Source organism: Taeniopygia guttata, chromosome 2 (assembly GCF_048771995.1).
Source record: "Taeniopygia guttata chromosome 2, bTaeGut7.mat, whole genome shotgun sequence".
Taxonomy (NCBI): Eukaryota; Metazoa; Chordata; class Aves; order Passeriformes; family Estrildidae; genus Taeniopygia; species Taeniopygia guttata.
Genome location: NC_133026.1, coordinates 91,352,067 through 91,368,681, shown reverse-complemented (window position 1 = coordinate 91,368,681; position 16,615 = coordinate 91,352,067). Strand labels below are relative to the sequence as shown.

Below are 16,615 nucleotides of genomic sequence, written 5' to 3'. Positions count from 1 at the left end.
TATGTGGGGACTCAGAATGATGGTGAACTTCTAGATTGAGCACACATACCCTCTCCCCAACTATTTCAGCGTAGATATTTAGACTTGCTTTGTAATATGTTACTTTAGAGAGTCTTTCTAAGATAAATCACTACTGAATCTACTTGGGTTTAGATAGTATGTTTTTTTTTCTTTTTGTTTTTTTTTTTTTCCTTTTTACCATAACAAAAAGTCAGCCAGCATCTCATACCTGTATTATTTTCTGTTGAAATTACTTTCACTGTATTTAAATCCTATAGAAATATTTCTATACAAACACCTTCTCCCATGTTTTCTCCTATATCAAAGAAATCGTAATTTATAAAATGAAGTTTGATGAAGGATAAAACAAGATGCACACTACTATGTCACTGAGCAAAGAGACACACTTAGGAGACCAATTTGGGTAAGCTGGGAATCTTTGACAGAGCTCAAATGTAAAGGTGCAGTTTACAGAAGGCAGAACTGGGACAAACTGCAAAGGCAGAGTGTAAAAGCATTGCTTGGGCATGTAGATGGTGTCAGAAACACCAAAACTCACATGGAGTTGAGACTTCAGAGAAATGTTACAGGTTACAAAGTGAGATCGTGCTTTTACATTAATAAACGTAGTAATACATTAGTAAAATGCTGAGCAAGGAATGTGTGGGCCTGTTGCTGAATGGTGCATTTAGTGACAACAGACACAGGTGTGGCAGAAGTGCTCAATGCCTTCTGTTCCTCAGTCTGCCAGAAGAAGGTCTCCCAGGCCTCTTAGCTAAGAGAATTGGTTCAAGGAGGAGCAGAACTGCCAGCTGTGGATAAAGATTGTCAGGCTTGAAAGAACTCAGCCCACACAAGGGACCAGGCTGGCTGCATCCAGGGGTACAGAAGGAATTAACTGATGCCCTTAAAAGGTCACTTTCCAATACCTTTGAAAGATCACAGAGACCAGGGAAGGTCCCCTATGATGAGAGGAAAGAAAATGTTGTACCCAGCTTCAAAAAGGGCCAAAAAAAAAAATAAAAATCTGGGGAGCTGTAGTCTGGTTGGTGTTTCTGGTATCTAGGAAACTTTTAACAGACAAAAATTGGGACAAGAGATTTTGTCCCAACTGGAAATAAAGAGATATTCTTTCACCCTTGGGACAATCAACCAGCAGAAGAGCCCAAAGAGGTTGTATGGTCTCTGTCCATAAAGGTTTTCAAGACATAATTGGATGAAAACCTGAGCCACCCAATTTGACCCTGTTAACCTTGCTGACTTCCTGAGATCCCTTCCAGACTTTAAAAAGAGTATTTTGGTTTACTTATTACAAAACCAGGTATTTAAGAAAATAATATTTACATGTTTAAAACGTATTCAGAGAAAACTAATTTACAATTTGTTGACTTTTGAAAGGGCTGCAGGACTCATTCCTCATTTGTTCACCTCCCCTTTCAATTTCTCAGGATAAATTCCTGAATCCATACTTCTATTTTTCATTCTGGCTAGTTGAAGTAAACTGATTGAGAATGTGGATGTGAAAGGGAAATGGATGAAAGTGAGCAAGTAGCTCATGATATTTAAGAAGAGAAGAACAGGAAGAAAATAAACAGTTCAATTAAACAGCCCTCAGTAGATTTAGAAAAATCTTCTTAAGCCAAGAGAGTACAAGTAGATTATGAGGTTTTTCGGAAGACTGGTAGTTAGCCCTGCATGCTGAGAAAAGATAGGGGAGTGAGGCAACAGAGAAAATAATGAGCTCTTCGGCAACCTGAAAAGGGAAAGCACATGTTGGAAATTTGATGTAATTACTAAAATTGACAGTAATAAGAATATACAATGATAAAGCTAAACAAGCTGAGGTGCTAAATAAGAACCGACAAAGGTTTGAGGTAGGTATCACAAAAAAAACATTGTAAACATAGTCATTGGAAAAGGAAGAGTAAAAAACCAGTTGGTCCATGAGAGATGCTAAGTAAACGGAACTGTTCTGTGGGTTTTTTTTTTACGCGTCAGAAGAAATTACATCAAACTAACTCGATTTTCTTTTGTGTCTGAATAACAAGTTTTGTGGCCATAGAGAAACAGTAGCTGTCATTCAGACGTGCCTGAAGTCTTCATACTTCCTCATGGGAAATTTCTCATTTGTCACCTTTAAACTGGAAGTGTATATTGATAAGAATTTCACATAAATCCATCATGAATTTGTATTTTCATTTAAAAAGTAAATTTGAATTTTAAAATAGCACAGAGATGCAGAAGATTCTAAGCACATTGAACACTAAATTAGAAATCAGAATGGTGGTAAAATATGTACAAGAAATATGAGGAAAAGATAGGTAGTTAGGTAAGAACTAACAGACTGCTCTAAACATTTGGGAAACCTGTCAACAAAGGAATACTGGACAGAAATTAACTGTTGTCTTAACACTTTTATTAAGGACTATCAGTTTAAAAGATAGTTATAGATCAGAGGCTGAACACATCATGAGTCAGTGGTATCATTCTTTTGAAAGTAATCATCATGCTGGATTGTGTAGCAGGAAATGCTGTTTATACACCATGAAATATAACTGCTCTTAGTCCAGAGAAAGCTCTACCAGTAATAGGATCATACCTGGAGATCTATTTTCAGTTGAGATTTTTTAAGTAAGTTTTTATGGTTTTTTTGCAAGAATAACTTTAAAAACACTCTCCTTTAAAATATCCTTCAGCATGTAGATAAAAAAGTTAAGTTTCTATTCTTAACAGAATAGAAAAGGTTGAATTCATTTTAGCAGAATCAAAAATGCAAAACATCTCTGTGTCTTCACAAATGTGCATGTAAGGCTGAAACTGTTCCTTTCCATCTGCTAAAGTCTCAATTTTCATTCTTTCACTTTTGCAACAAAATATGAGTTTATGACCATTCAGGACAAAATTGTGTTGCATTTGCAATGGAAAATGTTGGCCTGACAGCTCTGTTACCACTGTTGAGCTGTAGCTATCTAACTTAAGAGCCCAAATTTGGCGCCTGTTGGGTTCGTCAGAACCTCCCGAGAATGACTGAGAGTTAGAAGTTAGAACCTGAAGTTAGAATCTTGCCTACTTCCTTCACTTGTTCATGAAACGTAGCCTCTCAAATTGGATAATAGTAAAACTTGGAAATTTTAATTTCAAAGAGATCCTTCACTGTAATACAAACTGAATTTCTGATTAAATAAAGCAAAACACAAAGGGAGGGTCTTATGTATTCAGGAGTCTATTATTCAGCTAAGCTGTACTGTGACAATTCTGATGATGCTTTATGAATAGGGAGCTTTGAAATCCCTTCCCTTTATTCTGTCTTCAGTTTAATCTGAAAAATTAGCACATAGATAAGACCTTTAAAGAAAAAAACACTTTTTACTTCTTGGTTTCTGGTCCTGTGTCATTTCAATAACTTTACTGAAGTTATTGTTTTGGGTTGATCTGCTCATCAGAGGAGTGCAGGTCACTCCAGCTTGATTGTATATCACACAGACCATCTCACACTTCGTTTTCTAATACCCTGAATAGAGGACATTGGTAACAGGCTACCTATTCATGTGAAGAATAGAAAATTACTATTCTGTGAATAGCAAGATCTGATTTATCAGCTCAAATGGCACAGTAATGGCAGTGAGATCCATACTGTACAGAGTCCCAACATCCCTGCACAGTCCGGTTGTGGAATGCCAATATTAATTGAAAGCAGCCACATTTTTTTTCATGCCAGAGGGAATACTGAATCCCAGGCTGCTAGGAGTGTATTTTTTTTAGATCAATTAGCAGCTTTTCAGGTGCAAAGTTCAATCAGCTTCTTCTGCAGAGCATAGTTGATAAGATAGCACTGACAGATAAAGTTAGGGCTTCTCACTGGCAGCTCGCGCTGCAGTGACACGCGCTGGCAGTGACACCACTCACAGGAACTGGGGCTGGCGTGCTGCATAACTCACCTGTCACACGCCATGCTGGGAGGTGATGTGGCAACAGTCTGCACACTGTGTTGGAGCACTGGAAGCAAGTTAAAATACCAGGCAGCTACATGATACGGCATTTACCGCCTGTCCGTTCCAACAGGAAAAGTGTCACTTCATCCAACAACCAGGGCTTAATTTATAAAAACGAATTCAGTGGGAGGTAGGTATGTAATGTTTGCCGTGTGCTGGTGGGTTTATTCTGCTTGGTAGGAACAAGAATTTAAAAGATAAAGTTCAGTGATTGCCCACTATATTTCAAAATGGGCTGCAAAATTTTATTCAATGGATGCACCTTTCCTATGTTTGTCCGAAATTCTCTTTTATGACTACATCATTAAAAGATGCATGACTTATTTAATTTTGGAAATCCAAATGTTACCATTGTAATGGCATACTATGTGCACACAAGTTTTTAATTGACATCTCATATTATCAGTATTTGTCATTTAAATGACATATAATGTTTATGTAAAATTAATTATCCACCAATGACAAAAAATAGCAGCTAGTTAGTACCAGTAGCTAGTTCAAAATTGGTTCATAATTGTCTGTACTGACACAAGTATGAAAAAATAATTTTCAAAGATATTGTGTCTTCTGTTAAAATTTTTTTGCTTTTCAAATACACTGCAGTGCATTACTACTCACATGAAAAGATTGCTCATTAGTAATTACAAACACAGTTACTAGTGTAGTGATTCTTTTTTAAATCCTCCTTTTAATTTTTGTTTATTTATAAACCCCCCTAAATTTAGTTGTTTTCAATAAGTGAGTGTTTTAAGATCAGTCAAAACAACTGCAAACTAAATGGGCAGCTGGCTGACAAGGACTTAACCTTCATCAGGCTGTAGCTCCAAGTCAGTTGTTGTTTTGGATCATGCTAAGACATTTCAGTGCAATATGTGTCCTTTTCTCACAAAAAAAGATGTCAAGTCAAGGTTTGTTGTGACAGTGTCAGATTTTTAGAGAGGAGTGTGTTCAAGTTAGATATATGCTCCTAAGATTTAATCTTCAAAATTCTTATGGTATGGATTGTAATTACAGGAAACGTGAAGAGGAAAGTAAGAGGAAAGAAGCCAAGCTGCAGAAAGGGATGCAGAATGTGGAACAAAACAAGTTTCAGGTACAACAGAATCCTGCAAATCGGGAGAAGGCCACCAGTGTCCCACGCTTACCCAACAAAGCAGTTGACACACAGAGCAAGAGGCTTCTGTCCCTCAATGCTTCACAGATCCAGCCAGGGAGAAACAGCAGAGGTTCACCTAAAGCTGGTCATGACAAAGGGACCCCGAAGGAGAGCTGCCTGTCAGCAGAGCCTCAGAGCGGAGGCCATAAGATCAGGCAAGGTTTGTGATATTTTTTAATTGTGCTGTTTATCTGCTTTGTCCACTTGGGGGTATTTTATACATAGAATCCATTTTGTCTTTCTGTGATTTCATATTCTTTTATCACTTGAGCAATTTGTGCAGCACGGTAGAGTTAGATACAGATTCTTTTACTCTGGGTGAAGTAGTGAAAAACACCAGTACAGTGTCTTACAGTGCATATAAAATTACCAAGAATATGTGAAAACAGGCTGTGGGCAATTCTTCTATTAGTTGCACCATTTAGAGAAAATAAGATTAAAGATATTTGACGTACCTGTGGTGCACATAAAAATGTAAATGGAGAAATGGTAACTGGATTTTAAACTAGATTTGTCCTCTCGCTCAATCCAAACGGTGTTTGAAAGAATGCTGTGCCTTTTTTAGGTATGCATTCTTTTTGTTGAAGTGATGCCGGGAAAATTGATGCAAGGATCAAACCATGAAGTTGTATAGTCAGTTCTCATTATGTGTTTTAATCATTGCTCTTGTGACCTAAACTTTAATGGACTTCATTGGTCATTTTATTGGATTAAATAAAAATTTAGACCCTTTGGGCTGTGAAAACTGTGATTCAGTTGTTGAGTGTTTTCTGATCTGGTTATCCAGTCAAAAGGGTATCCTGTAAAGACTTAACAAATATAGCATGGTTTCATCAGGTTTTGCATGATCCAGATGATTTTTTGGAATGACAGTATATTCTTTTTCCCTTCCTATCTACTCTGTAACATCCTGTCTGTTACATTTCATCCTCTCTGATCTATTTTTTCATTCTCCTGTTAATCTCCAAGCAGACTGGAAGGTGACTGGAAGATGGGGAATTCTCAGTTTTGCACTCCAGTCTGGCTTCCAAGTCACTCTCATCAGAGTGTTTAGAACAGTGATCACACAGCAGCAAGGGAGAAATAGGAAAGACTTTGTAATTTCATTCACGATGTCAAGCAAAGTACCGAGAAGCCAAGTGCTTTGGGTTTCCTGGGTCAGTGGATTATCCTGTGCCAGGATACAGCATGGATAGAGCAGGATTTTTCAGGCATCTAACTCAAAAGTAATGTTAGAAAGAAAACCATTTGTAAAATATTAAGCAAATGAAGGTGTTTGGGACTCTACTGAGACAGGCAATCATGTCCTCTTCTGCTTCTTTGTGCTTGCATTTCTTGGTTCATTTAAGTGAATCCTAGTGTGCCCCAAAGATAACTGAGCAAAAAAATTAGAAACATAAATTATGTTTTGCTGGGTAAGACACTGAATTTGCTTTCAATTTTTCTGTCTAAAGATTCACTGAGGAAACACATCAAAAGCAAGTCAAGTTGTGTCCATTTCCACTGTGGCAAAGCAAATGAGGAAACAAAAGTTGAAGTGAAACATCAGGTTGCAGCTGCTGCGGAGCCGGATGGAGAAAAGCACAAGGAACACGCTGTCGACACAACGGATGCCTGTGCTCGGAGGAGCAGGAGGCTTTCTGCTTCTGCATGTAGGACTGCCAGTGCTGGGGAGAAGCTGAAGGATCCAAGTCAGCCTCCCTCTGGCAGGAGGGACCACGGTGAAGGAAGGGCTGTGTTCTTCTGCGATGTGGGTTGTACCGGTGGAGCGGTGCAAAACTCGAGGCTGGGTGAAGCTTCTTCCAAAGGCAAAAGGCACCAGCAAAAACCCAGAAATAAAGAGGTAAATGATAAGAGATGTTCACCAGCTGGTTCTAGTAGACCAGGAAGTGCCAAAACAGTGTTTGTAAGCACCAGAAATGACAGCCTGCATGCTGCAGAACAAACTGTCAAAGTGGGAAACAATGAAACGGCAAAGAAGGCCTCTTCATTATTGTCTGCTCAGGCAGAACCTACCAGGACTGTGCCAAGGAACCCAGTAGCATGTTCTGCTTCTGACGACAGTTTGAACTTGGAAAAAACAGGCATAATTGGACCCAGGAATGCAGATGATCAATTATGTTCAGTTCCATGGCAAAGTACAAATATTGAACTAATCCCTTTAGAGATTCGAATGCAGATCATAGAAAAAGAAAGAAAAAGGAAAGAGCTTTTTCGGAAGAAGAACTACGCTGCCACAGTCATACAGAGGACATGGAGAAGGTAAGATTACTGCTTCAGTGGCTAGATAATAGTGAGGTACAAGTAGATGTAAATTAAACTAGGCTTGTTGGCAGTGTGCTTTATTTTGCTTACGATGTTGCCAGTGCCAAAAGAGGCTGTTAATAATGTTTCTCCACACAAGGGGAAGTAGATTCCAGTTGCATAGAATTACATTAGTAACTTCATAAAAAGTGTAAGGTAAATGATGACTTTTAATAATCAGAGAAATCGTTAAACTTCTGTTTCAAGCTCTGATATTTCTTTAGAGAGTGCAAACCAGGATTTGCCTAAGCAGGTATATTTGGAGTTCAGTGACATACTTGAAATTGTGCTCTGACCTAACATTTAACCAGATAATCAAACCATAGAATGTTTGGGAGCTTTGAGTGTTCATTGACAAAATTTGAAGGTAGCTTGAATACCTTGATTAAGCAGGAACTACTGCTGTACAGAAGAATACTTTCCACAGCATTATCCTGCTTTCAAGAATGAGTTTCAGCCTCATAAATGCAGTCATTCTAAAAATACCTGCTCCTTAATATTTAATTTCTTATCAAAATGGGCATGAAGAGTATGTAAGGGAAGTATATAATATGCAAATTATTCTCATTTCTTATTTTTATTTAAATTTTCTTTGATTTTACTGGATGTAGAAAACTATAAATTGCATATGTCTGCTAATATTTTTTCCAGGTCTCTCACTAGTTTAACAGTTTCTCTGAGGTACTGAGTTGAAGATGTCCCTGGCTATGGCAAGGAGGGTGGATGAGAAGGTCTTTAAAAATCCCTTCCAACCTGAACCACTCTGTGGTTCCGTGATTCCATGCCATATTCCTCTGAACTGTGAAGCAAAACAGCCGCTTTTTCTCCCAGGGTTCCACCACTTCTGCTCTCTCTGCTGCTTGCTCCTTGGACTTCTTTTCTGATGTAGATCCCAAGTTCTTGTCTTAGGGGTTCAAATCACTTAGATACCAAAAGCTAAAGGAAGTTAGGAGTAGGTTAGGAGAGTGTATGTGCATGTGCCCTGGCTTTAAGGCAAAGCAGAACCATGTGTAGTGAGTGCTTGTGCAAATTTCCCCACAAGAACTGGGATCCAAAGCCATGCATTAAGCTTCCTTACCTGCACAGAAATCTGCATTCCTTTCACACTACAGATTTTGGATAGGGCTTTCGAAACTGCAACTGCTAAAGCAGGGACGGAGTGCATTCTCCAAGAAGTGCATGCACTTACTAACACTGCATTTTGGAAATTGTGGGGATTAAAAATTGTTTAAGTTACATTTGTTATTTAAATACTTAATAGTGAAAAGTAAGTATCTTTGTTCTGTTTGCAAGAACTCATAGAACACTAACAAAGATCTTCAATTGTGCAGGACTGCACGAATTAGACATTAGTTGGGCAGTTCTTCCACAGTCCTGTGTTTGCTTTTGTTCCCAACTTGCACATGGTAAATAGCATGTAGTTGCAGACAGCAGTAAAATTATACAATGTTATTGTGTAATTCTACATTTAGAAACATGTAGAAGTACATGCTTGAGTTCTGGAATTTCTCTAAATTAGAACTAAATGCATTTGTCTCACTCTGCAAATTTTATAGTCTTGATTTCCTTATTGAAGGCAAACACAACAGCAGAGTGGTACTGGTCTACTTAAGTGTATTATACTTGCCGTTCTCAGGAGACTGTTTCAATTCCCAAATCTGCAAACTTTATAAATGTACTCCTCAAAAGTGTATATTCTAAGGTGTGTGGCTTGCCAAAGGTTAATTGCTTATCCTGCTCAGTGAGGCTTACAGACTCTGTTTCTGTGTTCTCCCTCCTGGGGGGCACTGGGACCTGTACCATGCTCCAGGGCCCACAGGAAGCCGACAGAAGCTGGAATAAGTTGGTTGCTGTCACTGTTGTTCTCCCGCTGGAGTCAAGCTGTGTTTTTTAAATATATTATTGCTGTGTCCATACTTTGGCCAGCAGTGGTTTTTAAGTATAGAGCTCCTGTAACAAGGAGTGAGAATACCACTTGCCAGCTTTGTTGTTCTGCATATGGATATTCCACTTTTCTTTTATGTGCAGTAGTTTTGTTGACTAAGCAGCAGGTATATTTTAAGACACCACGTCAGATTCATGTTGTATCAAACTTGGTCCCATTCTCCTTTATTCTCACTAGGATCAGAATGATCTGTTACAAGAGAGCTAAATTAAAACAGTATGCACTTGCTCTACAGATAACTGCCTGCATCTTCTCAGTGTCAGAACCTCGAAGTTGTTTTTTTGTTGCTAAAAACTACCAGGAGTTCTCTGCAAACTTGAAATCACAGCCGGGTGCAAAGGTGCAGTGACTGTGAATGGGTCATTTCACATATCAGCAAAGGCATCTGGGAGTAATTACCAAATTCCAAGACAGTAGCTTAGTATTCTTTTCTACTCCAGTATAAAACAGTTCCCCAATTGTTTTTTCTGCAGTTAAGTATTCACTTAACCCATCGTTAGCTCCTTATGTTAGCAAGTCACTGCAACTGTGCTCTCTCTTCACTTTCTTTTCCTCTCTTACCCCGCTGAAAAGTTAAAAGTGGCATATTATTTAAGAAGAGGGGATAATTTTTTCCCTCTGTCTCAATAATGCTCCTGTTCTGAATTCATACCATGCTTCACAACTTGCAGGCCCTGACAAGATGCAGTTGCTGCCTGCATTTATGTACTTCAATGAGCTGCATAACAGTACATGCCTGAGTTCTGAAGCTTCACTAAATTAAGATTAAATACATTTGTCTCACCCAGCAAATTTCACAGAGGTAATTTACTAAGCTTATTGGAAGTTTAAAATTATTTGGGCTGTAATGGAGCATATCATCTCCCTTTGGCATTCTATTGTGCTTTTATGTACTCATTTCTTGTATATGAGCTGCTGCTTTGTTTGAATTACGTAGTTCATTGGTTTAGAACATATATTTAGACAATTTGTATTTGGCTTGTTGTCTTTTGTTTTAATTTAGAACTTGTTGCAGAGGGAGCAACAGAAAAAAAATCACCTCTTTCTCTCTCCTTCCTCCTTTGCTTTACTGGGCATCCAGTAGAAGCCTTTTTGAATGCCAGAGGGGATGATGATCAATGTGTTTTGGCCTGTTACCAAACACTTATAATTAATATTTTACAAGTGTTACTCAGTGCTCATTTGTGACAAGTTTGTACTGGGAGGATTCAGAGTTAATTGCTAAGCCAGTTAATTGACTTGTGAGTGTGAAACGCCGATACCCGATTGAATGCTTACATCCGATTCAAGCGGAAAAAAAGCCCCAAACAGCTCCTTGCTGCCGGTGCGATTTGCCACCGGAGTGCGAGGGACAGATAATCTGCCGCTGCCACTCGCTGAGGGATGTGGCTGTGTGTAAGATCAAAGCAGCTGAGGCAAGGATGGGGCAGAAGATGGAACCTTTGAAGGGAAGGGAAAAAACAGTTTGCTGAAAACAAAGTGAGGGGAGCCTCTTCAGAGGAGGGGTGGAGAGGAAATGTGCAGTGGAACCCACAGGAGGCAGATTTGGTTTGTCTCTTGCACTGATTGACTGCGGACATGAAGTGCTAAGGCACACGAGAAAGTTTGGTGTTATTAAGCTGTGAATACAGTGAAAATGAGGAAACGGTATTGATTATACTGTTATCATAAATATTTATAGTTTTGTCTTCTGCTGATTTTCTATTTATAAAACAGCTGATGTGGAAGCACTGTAACTTTTGATACCTGTAATGCCAGATCTTTTCTAACTATGTGAAATAATGGTTGCATCCAAAATTGAACCCAACTCCTACTTTTTCTTCTGAACAAACATTTGTCATCCAAGTGACTTAGCACATCGGTGGGAGTTCTGTTTTCCCAGTTACTCATGTAATCCACCATGTGAACTGATGCGTGGAAAGCACGGAAGTTAAAACAGGTCACCTAAAACAAGTGCTCTTCTCTTTTCTGCTCTCTAGTTACCAGCTAAGACAGGAGTTGTTTCAGCTCCTTAGTGCTAAGCGGCACTGCAAGGAAGATGAAGACAAATGGAGACAAGAGGCAGCTGCCTTCTTCATTCGGGTTGCTTGGAAGAAGCAGCTGAACCATGGCCCTCTGAAATCAGTTCCTTCATGTAAAAATCTGAAATCTGTAAACAAAACCAGCTCAACCATAAAAACCAGCAAGCAGTCCATCCTAAAGCAGATATATGGTAATTTTCTTTTCACTATAATTTATTTGTATAACTATGCTTTCATTTTTATAACAGAATCTATTCATCTATGCACTTCCTACCTAATTGTTAAGAATTTCAACCATTTATAAAAATTAGTCTCAGGTGTTCTGGGCAATTGTATTTCTATTTCAGGTTAAATAAACCAAACAACTCAGTGATTTAAAATGGCTGCTGCTACAGCTGTTTGAATCCCTACACAGCATTGTTTCAGCACAGGTCTTGAGCAATCAAGTAATTCCGTTTCCAGAGTTGCTCACATGTATCAATGTGGAAAGAGAACAGAGCAGTTAAGCTGGGGATAGCTGGCTGTACCCATGCAGAGTGGCTGTTTGTTTGGATGGTTTGGTTTTTTAAAGCATTGTTTTAAACTTTTTTGCTTGTGTGTTTTGTACTGTTTTAAAAATATTTTCATATGAAGATTGTTCCATGTTGATAACTTTCCTGTATGAAGACATGGTCTTTATGGCAAGAGCAAGGTTGTCTTTTATAATTTTGTACTGCTTTGCACCGTGCCTGAACTTGCACGTGCAAAGGAATGCATCTTCAAGAAAAGGTAGAGGAAAAGTATTGCTTTGCCTTGAGTTCCTTTACCATGTGGATCACTGATGGAGTAAGGATATGCTAACTATACTTTAACAGGTGGTAAGTCACTTCTATCATGGCTTTGTAGCTTTGAGAACTAAAAAGGAGAAAATAATTAAAGCTAATAAATTTATTTCCCTTCTTTTTTTATAGTAACTTCTTTTTTTTTTTTTTTTAATAGCAAGATCTAGTTTAACATTAGTTAAATTTTGCTTGTGGTTGTCACGATTTTCTGTCATATGAAATGTCTCATGAATTTCCCCATAAAAAATGAGAGTAATTTTTAGGATAAAATAATGCTGTAGCTTACTGAAATAGTTTGCAGCTATGCACAATTGCAGCTATGCACAACCACGTCTGTATGATAAACACAGAGCTGTTCACATTGTTTGTTAAAGGGCGTTCTCAGGAAGGCAAAGTGTGTCAGTCAACAAGACCTCCTTCTAAGCTGAAACTTTCTGATGTGCAGCTGGTCTCAGGTAGGACACATCCATTTTAAGAATATTTTTATGTTTATATACCCGAGATAGATTTCTTTTTAGATATGAAAACAATCTGCTTAAGGACTGGTCTGTCTTATAAAAGTGAGTAACTACTGGCAAACTGTGATTGCACACTTCTTTCAACATTTTTTGGGCTTAACTGAGCTGCACTGCTATCCTTGAGTGATTTGGATTAAAAGCTTCTGTACTAAATGCCATTTGTCAGACTTTAAAGTGTATTATGGATTTACTTGGGGTTGGGAGCTGTGGTAACATTGATGCTTCACCACGTGAAGGTTTAGCGCCCTGCTGGGCATTTGGAGTTCCTGGCTGTGCTACACCTCAGTCAGACAGGCCACAGCTAGATGGGAACACAGCAACTGCTTCAAGGAGTCAGTTTAGGTAATTTGCAAAGGAAAGTAAAATACATTTTCCAAGTAGTTTAATACAACTCTGAAGTCAGAAGGAAATCCAACAGTGGACCTATCCTTGAGTTTGTTAGAACTGTAGGTGAATTTCTGCCTCACTAAGAGACAGGGGCCTTCTTCTTTCACTGCCTGGGAACTGTTTTAATTAAGAGGCATGACCAGACAGGTGTTTGATTGCCACCTCTTCATGCAGATAGGAATCTAAATTTTAAAAGAGCTTTTAGCTCTTCTCGTTTAACTTTTCAGGACAACAGATCTCCCTGTCTTCTGAAATAAAAAGGCTTTCTCTTGAGGCTGGAGTGGCCTTTGCTTTCATAACTTGGTGACGAATAGGTTAGTGATAGGAACTCTGCCCAGTTCCTTTAGAACACTACCTACTTTTATTCACCTAATAGGAGCTCAGGGAACTTTAGCCCTTACTTAAAAGACAATAACATGTTTTTCATCTGCCTGCCTTTGTGCATGACAACATTACGTTTGTTGGAAAAGTTCAGAGCTGTCAGTGGCTAATGCCAGATACTCCATTTCTGACGTAGGTGCCTGGAGTAGGTCAGAATGGACTGTTCAGTTTCATTCTTCCCTTGCAGAAGGAGCATCTGGGAAGGTGAAGGCTGACTGTCAGCCCAGGTTTTAATGTTCATAGAGCATGTGGAAGAAGCGTGCGGTGACAAATCTTTCATGGGGATTGACACTCAACTCAAACACTTTGGATGGGGGGATATGTAGAGGGTGTTCAAAGGAACTGTTCAGTAAGGCAGGTGACAGATAGAAAAGGGAGATACAGGCATGGGCTAAGTGCATTGGAATATTCTGGCAAATAGTCCCTTTAAGATTGTTACCATTAAAAAATTTCAGAACTTGAAATTTGTTTTCTTTCTACTTTGTTTGGCTTTTAAAAATTAAATAGATTCCTTTTGTCAATTCAGCAAGTGGCAGTTAAAGAGGTGCTCTGCAGCAGAACCAGACAGCCTGGTTCTTTGTTTCACTGTGGACATTAAAGTGTGTTCAGAGCTGCAAAGGAGCAGGTTTTGCAACTCTTGGCATTAGAAAGATGTCCTTAAGATCTGCTGAGCTCACACCCTCAGTGAAACATTTGGATTTGCACTTGGGATCACCCTTTATCCCATTCTGGCTTGGGATAAAGCACTGAAATCTTTACAGCAGCTAATCTTTACAAACCTGGGAAAGGAAAACAGTCGTATTATTTGTAGCACATTACATGAAATAAAAAAAACATTGCATGAGCAATTCAGAGCACTCACTTTAGCCTGGACTACTTTCCCTGACTTTCTAGAAAGAGCCCACTGCCTACCTCATGTTGCTAAAATTGCTTAACACAATCTTTTTCTGCTCTTCAGCAAATTCAGCCAAGAGTATAGTGTTGGTCTGGAGCCCTACATTCATTTATGGGGGTGAACCTCACTGCACCCATGAGAGGCTGCTCAAGTCCCAATCCCACATGCAGCAGCAGCACCATCAATGTTCCACAGAAGCTCTACCCAGTGCTGCAGAAACCAAACTGCTGAGAGGCAATCAGCAGTGAGATCCCAGGAAAAAGGCATTTTCTGATCCTAATGGATTCGCTGCTTATGAAATCTAGAACACAGTGTAGATGAAGCTGAAGCTGCTTTTCACCCACTAGGGTTACTCATCAAAACTATTTTGTTCTTTTACAGTGAGCAACCTACAGTGTGTTAATTTGTTGGAGAACATGGGAAAATCAAGGCAATTTTCATACAACATGAGACCAACCACTGCTGCAAAACCAAAAAATACAAGACTGAAGCATTAAGCAAAACAGTGTTTGGAATTCAAAATCCATTCCAGTACAGCTGTTATCTTTCATAATGTATAAGCCATCTATGATGTATTAAACTTGAACATTTTCAGTTTTGTATTACCACAGCATTACATACCAAGCAGACTCCTAAGGAGCTGGACTCGTTTTCTGTACAAACCGGTTTTTAAATGCAACTGCTAATTTCTTTACCAATACAGAATGAAATCCAAATTGCATTTGAAGACAGAAGATGAAGCACTAAGCCCAGTATTGCAATAACAGTGTAGAGGCAATCAAAGCTTTCCATTGCAAAACATACGAATTTTGAATGTGTTCATCAAAAAGCATTTCAAAAAAAGAGGGAAACTGTACTAAAGACATTACAGTTCTGAGAAACCAATGTTTAATTTTACCTCACGTTCATTAAATTCATTTCAAAATCAAAGCAGGAATGGAAGAACAGCCTTCATGCGCCACTCCTCTACTAAAGAAACAATTTTTCCTTGGCTAACTATGGATTTGGAAGGAAATGTAGACATGTTGACATAAAACACTAAAGAAATTACTTTCACAACCTATGGAAACTACTAGGGCTATGTTTTCTACCCTTTGAAATTATCACCAATTTTTTAAATAACTCTTTTTCTATGTGCATTAAATAGAGAAGCAAGACAAAATGGGCCCTATTCTAGAAAAAAATTAGTTCCCATAATAGCTTTGGAGCTGCCACAGTGTACAGTATTTACCTTGCACAAAGTATTTAAAATATGAACTCAGCGAAAATAAAAAATGTTACTCTAAGGCATATCGTTTTCTAATTTTTTTCCTCCTTGATACTACACTATTGTACTGTTTTTTGAAATAATGTGATGCTTCAAAATAATAAATGAGCAGAGTCAGTTTGAGTCTGTTTCTCTGCAAGCTCTTCAGCATCAAGGATTTGGGTTTCTTTAACACCCCTCATTGTGGTCACCACATTTTACTAAAACACTTATCCAGTAAGATCTACTTACCTGTTGCTTGAAAAAAAGGCAACAGAGGTATAGCAGTTCTCTGTAAAATTTTTATTGTTTCACTTACAAAAAAATTGACAAGCTTTGTTCCAACATCTTCCATTCAAAACTAAATAGAAGTAAATGCTTTACAATAAATGGTTTGACCTCTTCAATATACTGTGTTTATAGGGCCAGGTGTCTGGGGATGAGAGGCAAGGTAGATGTTGAAACAGTAATGGAGGTCTGTGAGCCACTGCTCCTGAACTTCACCGCTCTTCAGTGTCTAGAAAGAAGAAGAAAAAAGGTAAATAAAACTCAAGCATTTGTAAAATTTGGCTTTGTTTTTACAGGTAATCAGGTGCGCTGTTAAAGGTACAAGACAGCCCTGTTCCCCTGCACACAGTAACATTGTTCTTCTCTTTTATACATTTCAACAGGGTGTGTCTGTTAAAGCCCAAATAATAAAGTGTTACAACTGGGTACACTAAGTCATTACATTACCAAGTGTGTGAGTTAACACCAGATGTGCTTTCCTTATTCTTAATTAGAATGGCTCACTTACTTTGCAATTCTGCAATTTATAGGCAATTAAAATGCAAATGAGCATGGTGCTACCAGTGCAGGAGAGCTCCCCAGCCCAGTCTAAGAACTCCTACCAACAGACTACCCCAGCCCAGGAATTCCTTCTTCTCAGGATTATGTAGGTGGCTTAAAA

General features: G+C 38.6%; 2 protein-coding genes across 7 annotated transcripts in view; one reads left to right on the top strand and one right to left on the bottom strand.

Moving 5' to 3' along the window:
• Window positions 1–15,804, top strand: part of INVS (inversin) — an 84,038-nt gene extending 68,234 nt beyond the window's left edge. For 3 of the 4 annotated variants that reach the window (XM_002190332.7, XM_072924439.1, XM_072924440.1), the window contains 5 exons: window positions 5,007–5,308; window positions 6,603–7,410; window positions 11,377–11,609; window positions 12,614–12,694; window positions 14,802–15,804. In XM_002190332.7, coding sequence (XP_002190368.5) covers window positions 5,007–5,308; window positions 6,603–7,410; window positions 11,377–11,609; window positions 12,614–12,694; window positions 14,802–14,917 — 1,540 coding nt within the window. In that variant the 3' untranslated portion in view covers window positions 14,918–15,804. Of the gene's footprint in view, window positions 1–5,006; window positions 5,309–6,602; window positions 7,411–10,068; window positions 10,200–11,376; window positions 11,610–12,613; window positions 12,695–14,801 lie in introns of those variants that run through there. The other variant, XR_012054040.1, reaches the window with a different exon arrangement.
• Window positions 15,805–15,954: 150 nt separating this feature from the next.
• The window catches only part of TEX10 (testis expressed 10), a 54,672-nt gene continuing 54,011 nt past the window's right edge, over window positions 15,955–16,615 (bottom strand). For all 3 annotated transcript variants that reach the window (XM_002192540.7, XM_012571879.5, XM_072924441.1), the window contains exon 16: window positions 15,955–16,183. In XM_002192540.7, coding sequence (XP_002192576.1) covers window positions 16,070–16,183 — 114 coding nt within the window. In that variant the 3' untranslated portion in view covers window positions 15,955–16,069. The remainder of the gene's footprint in view (window positions 16,184–16,615) is intronic.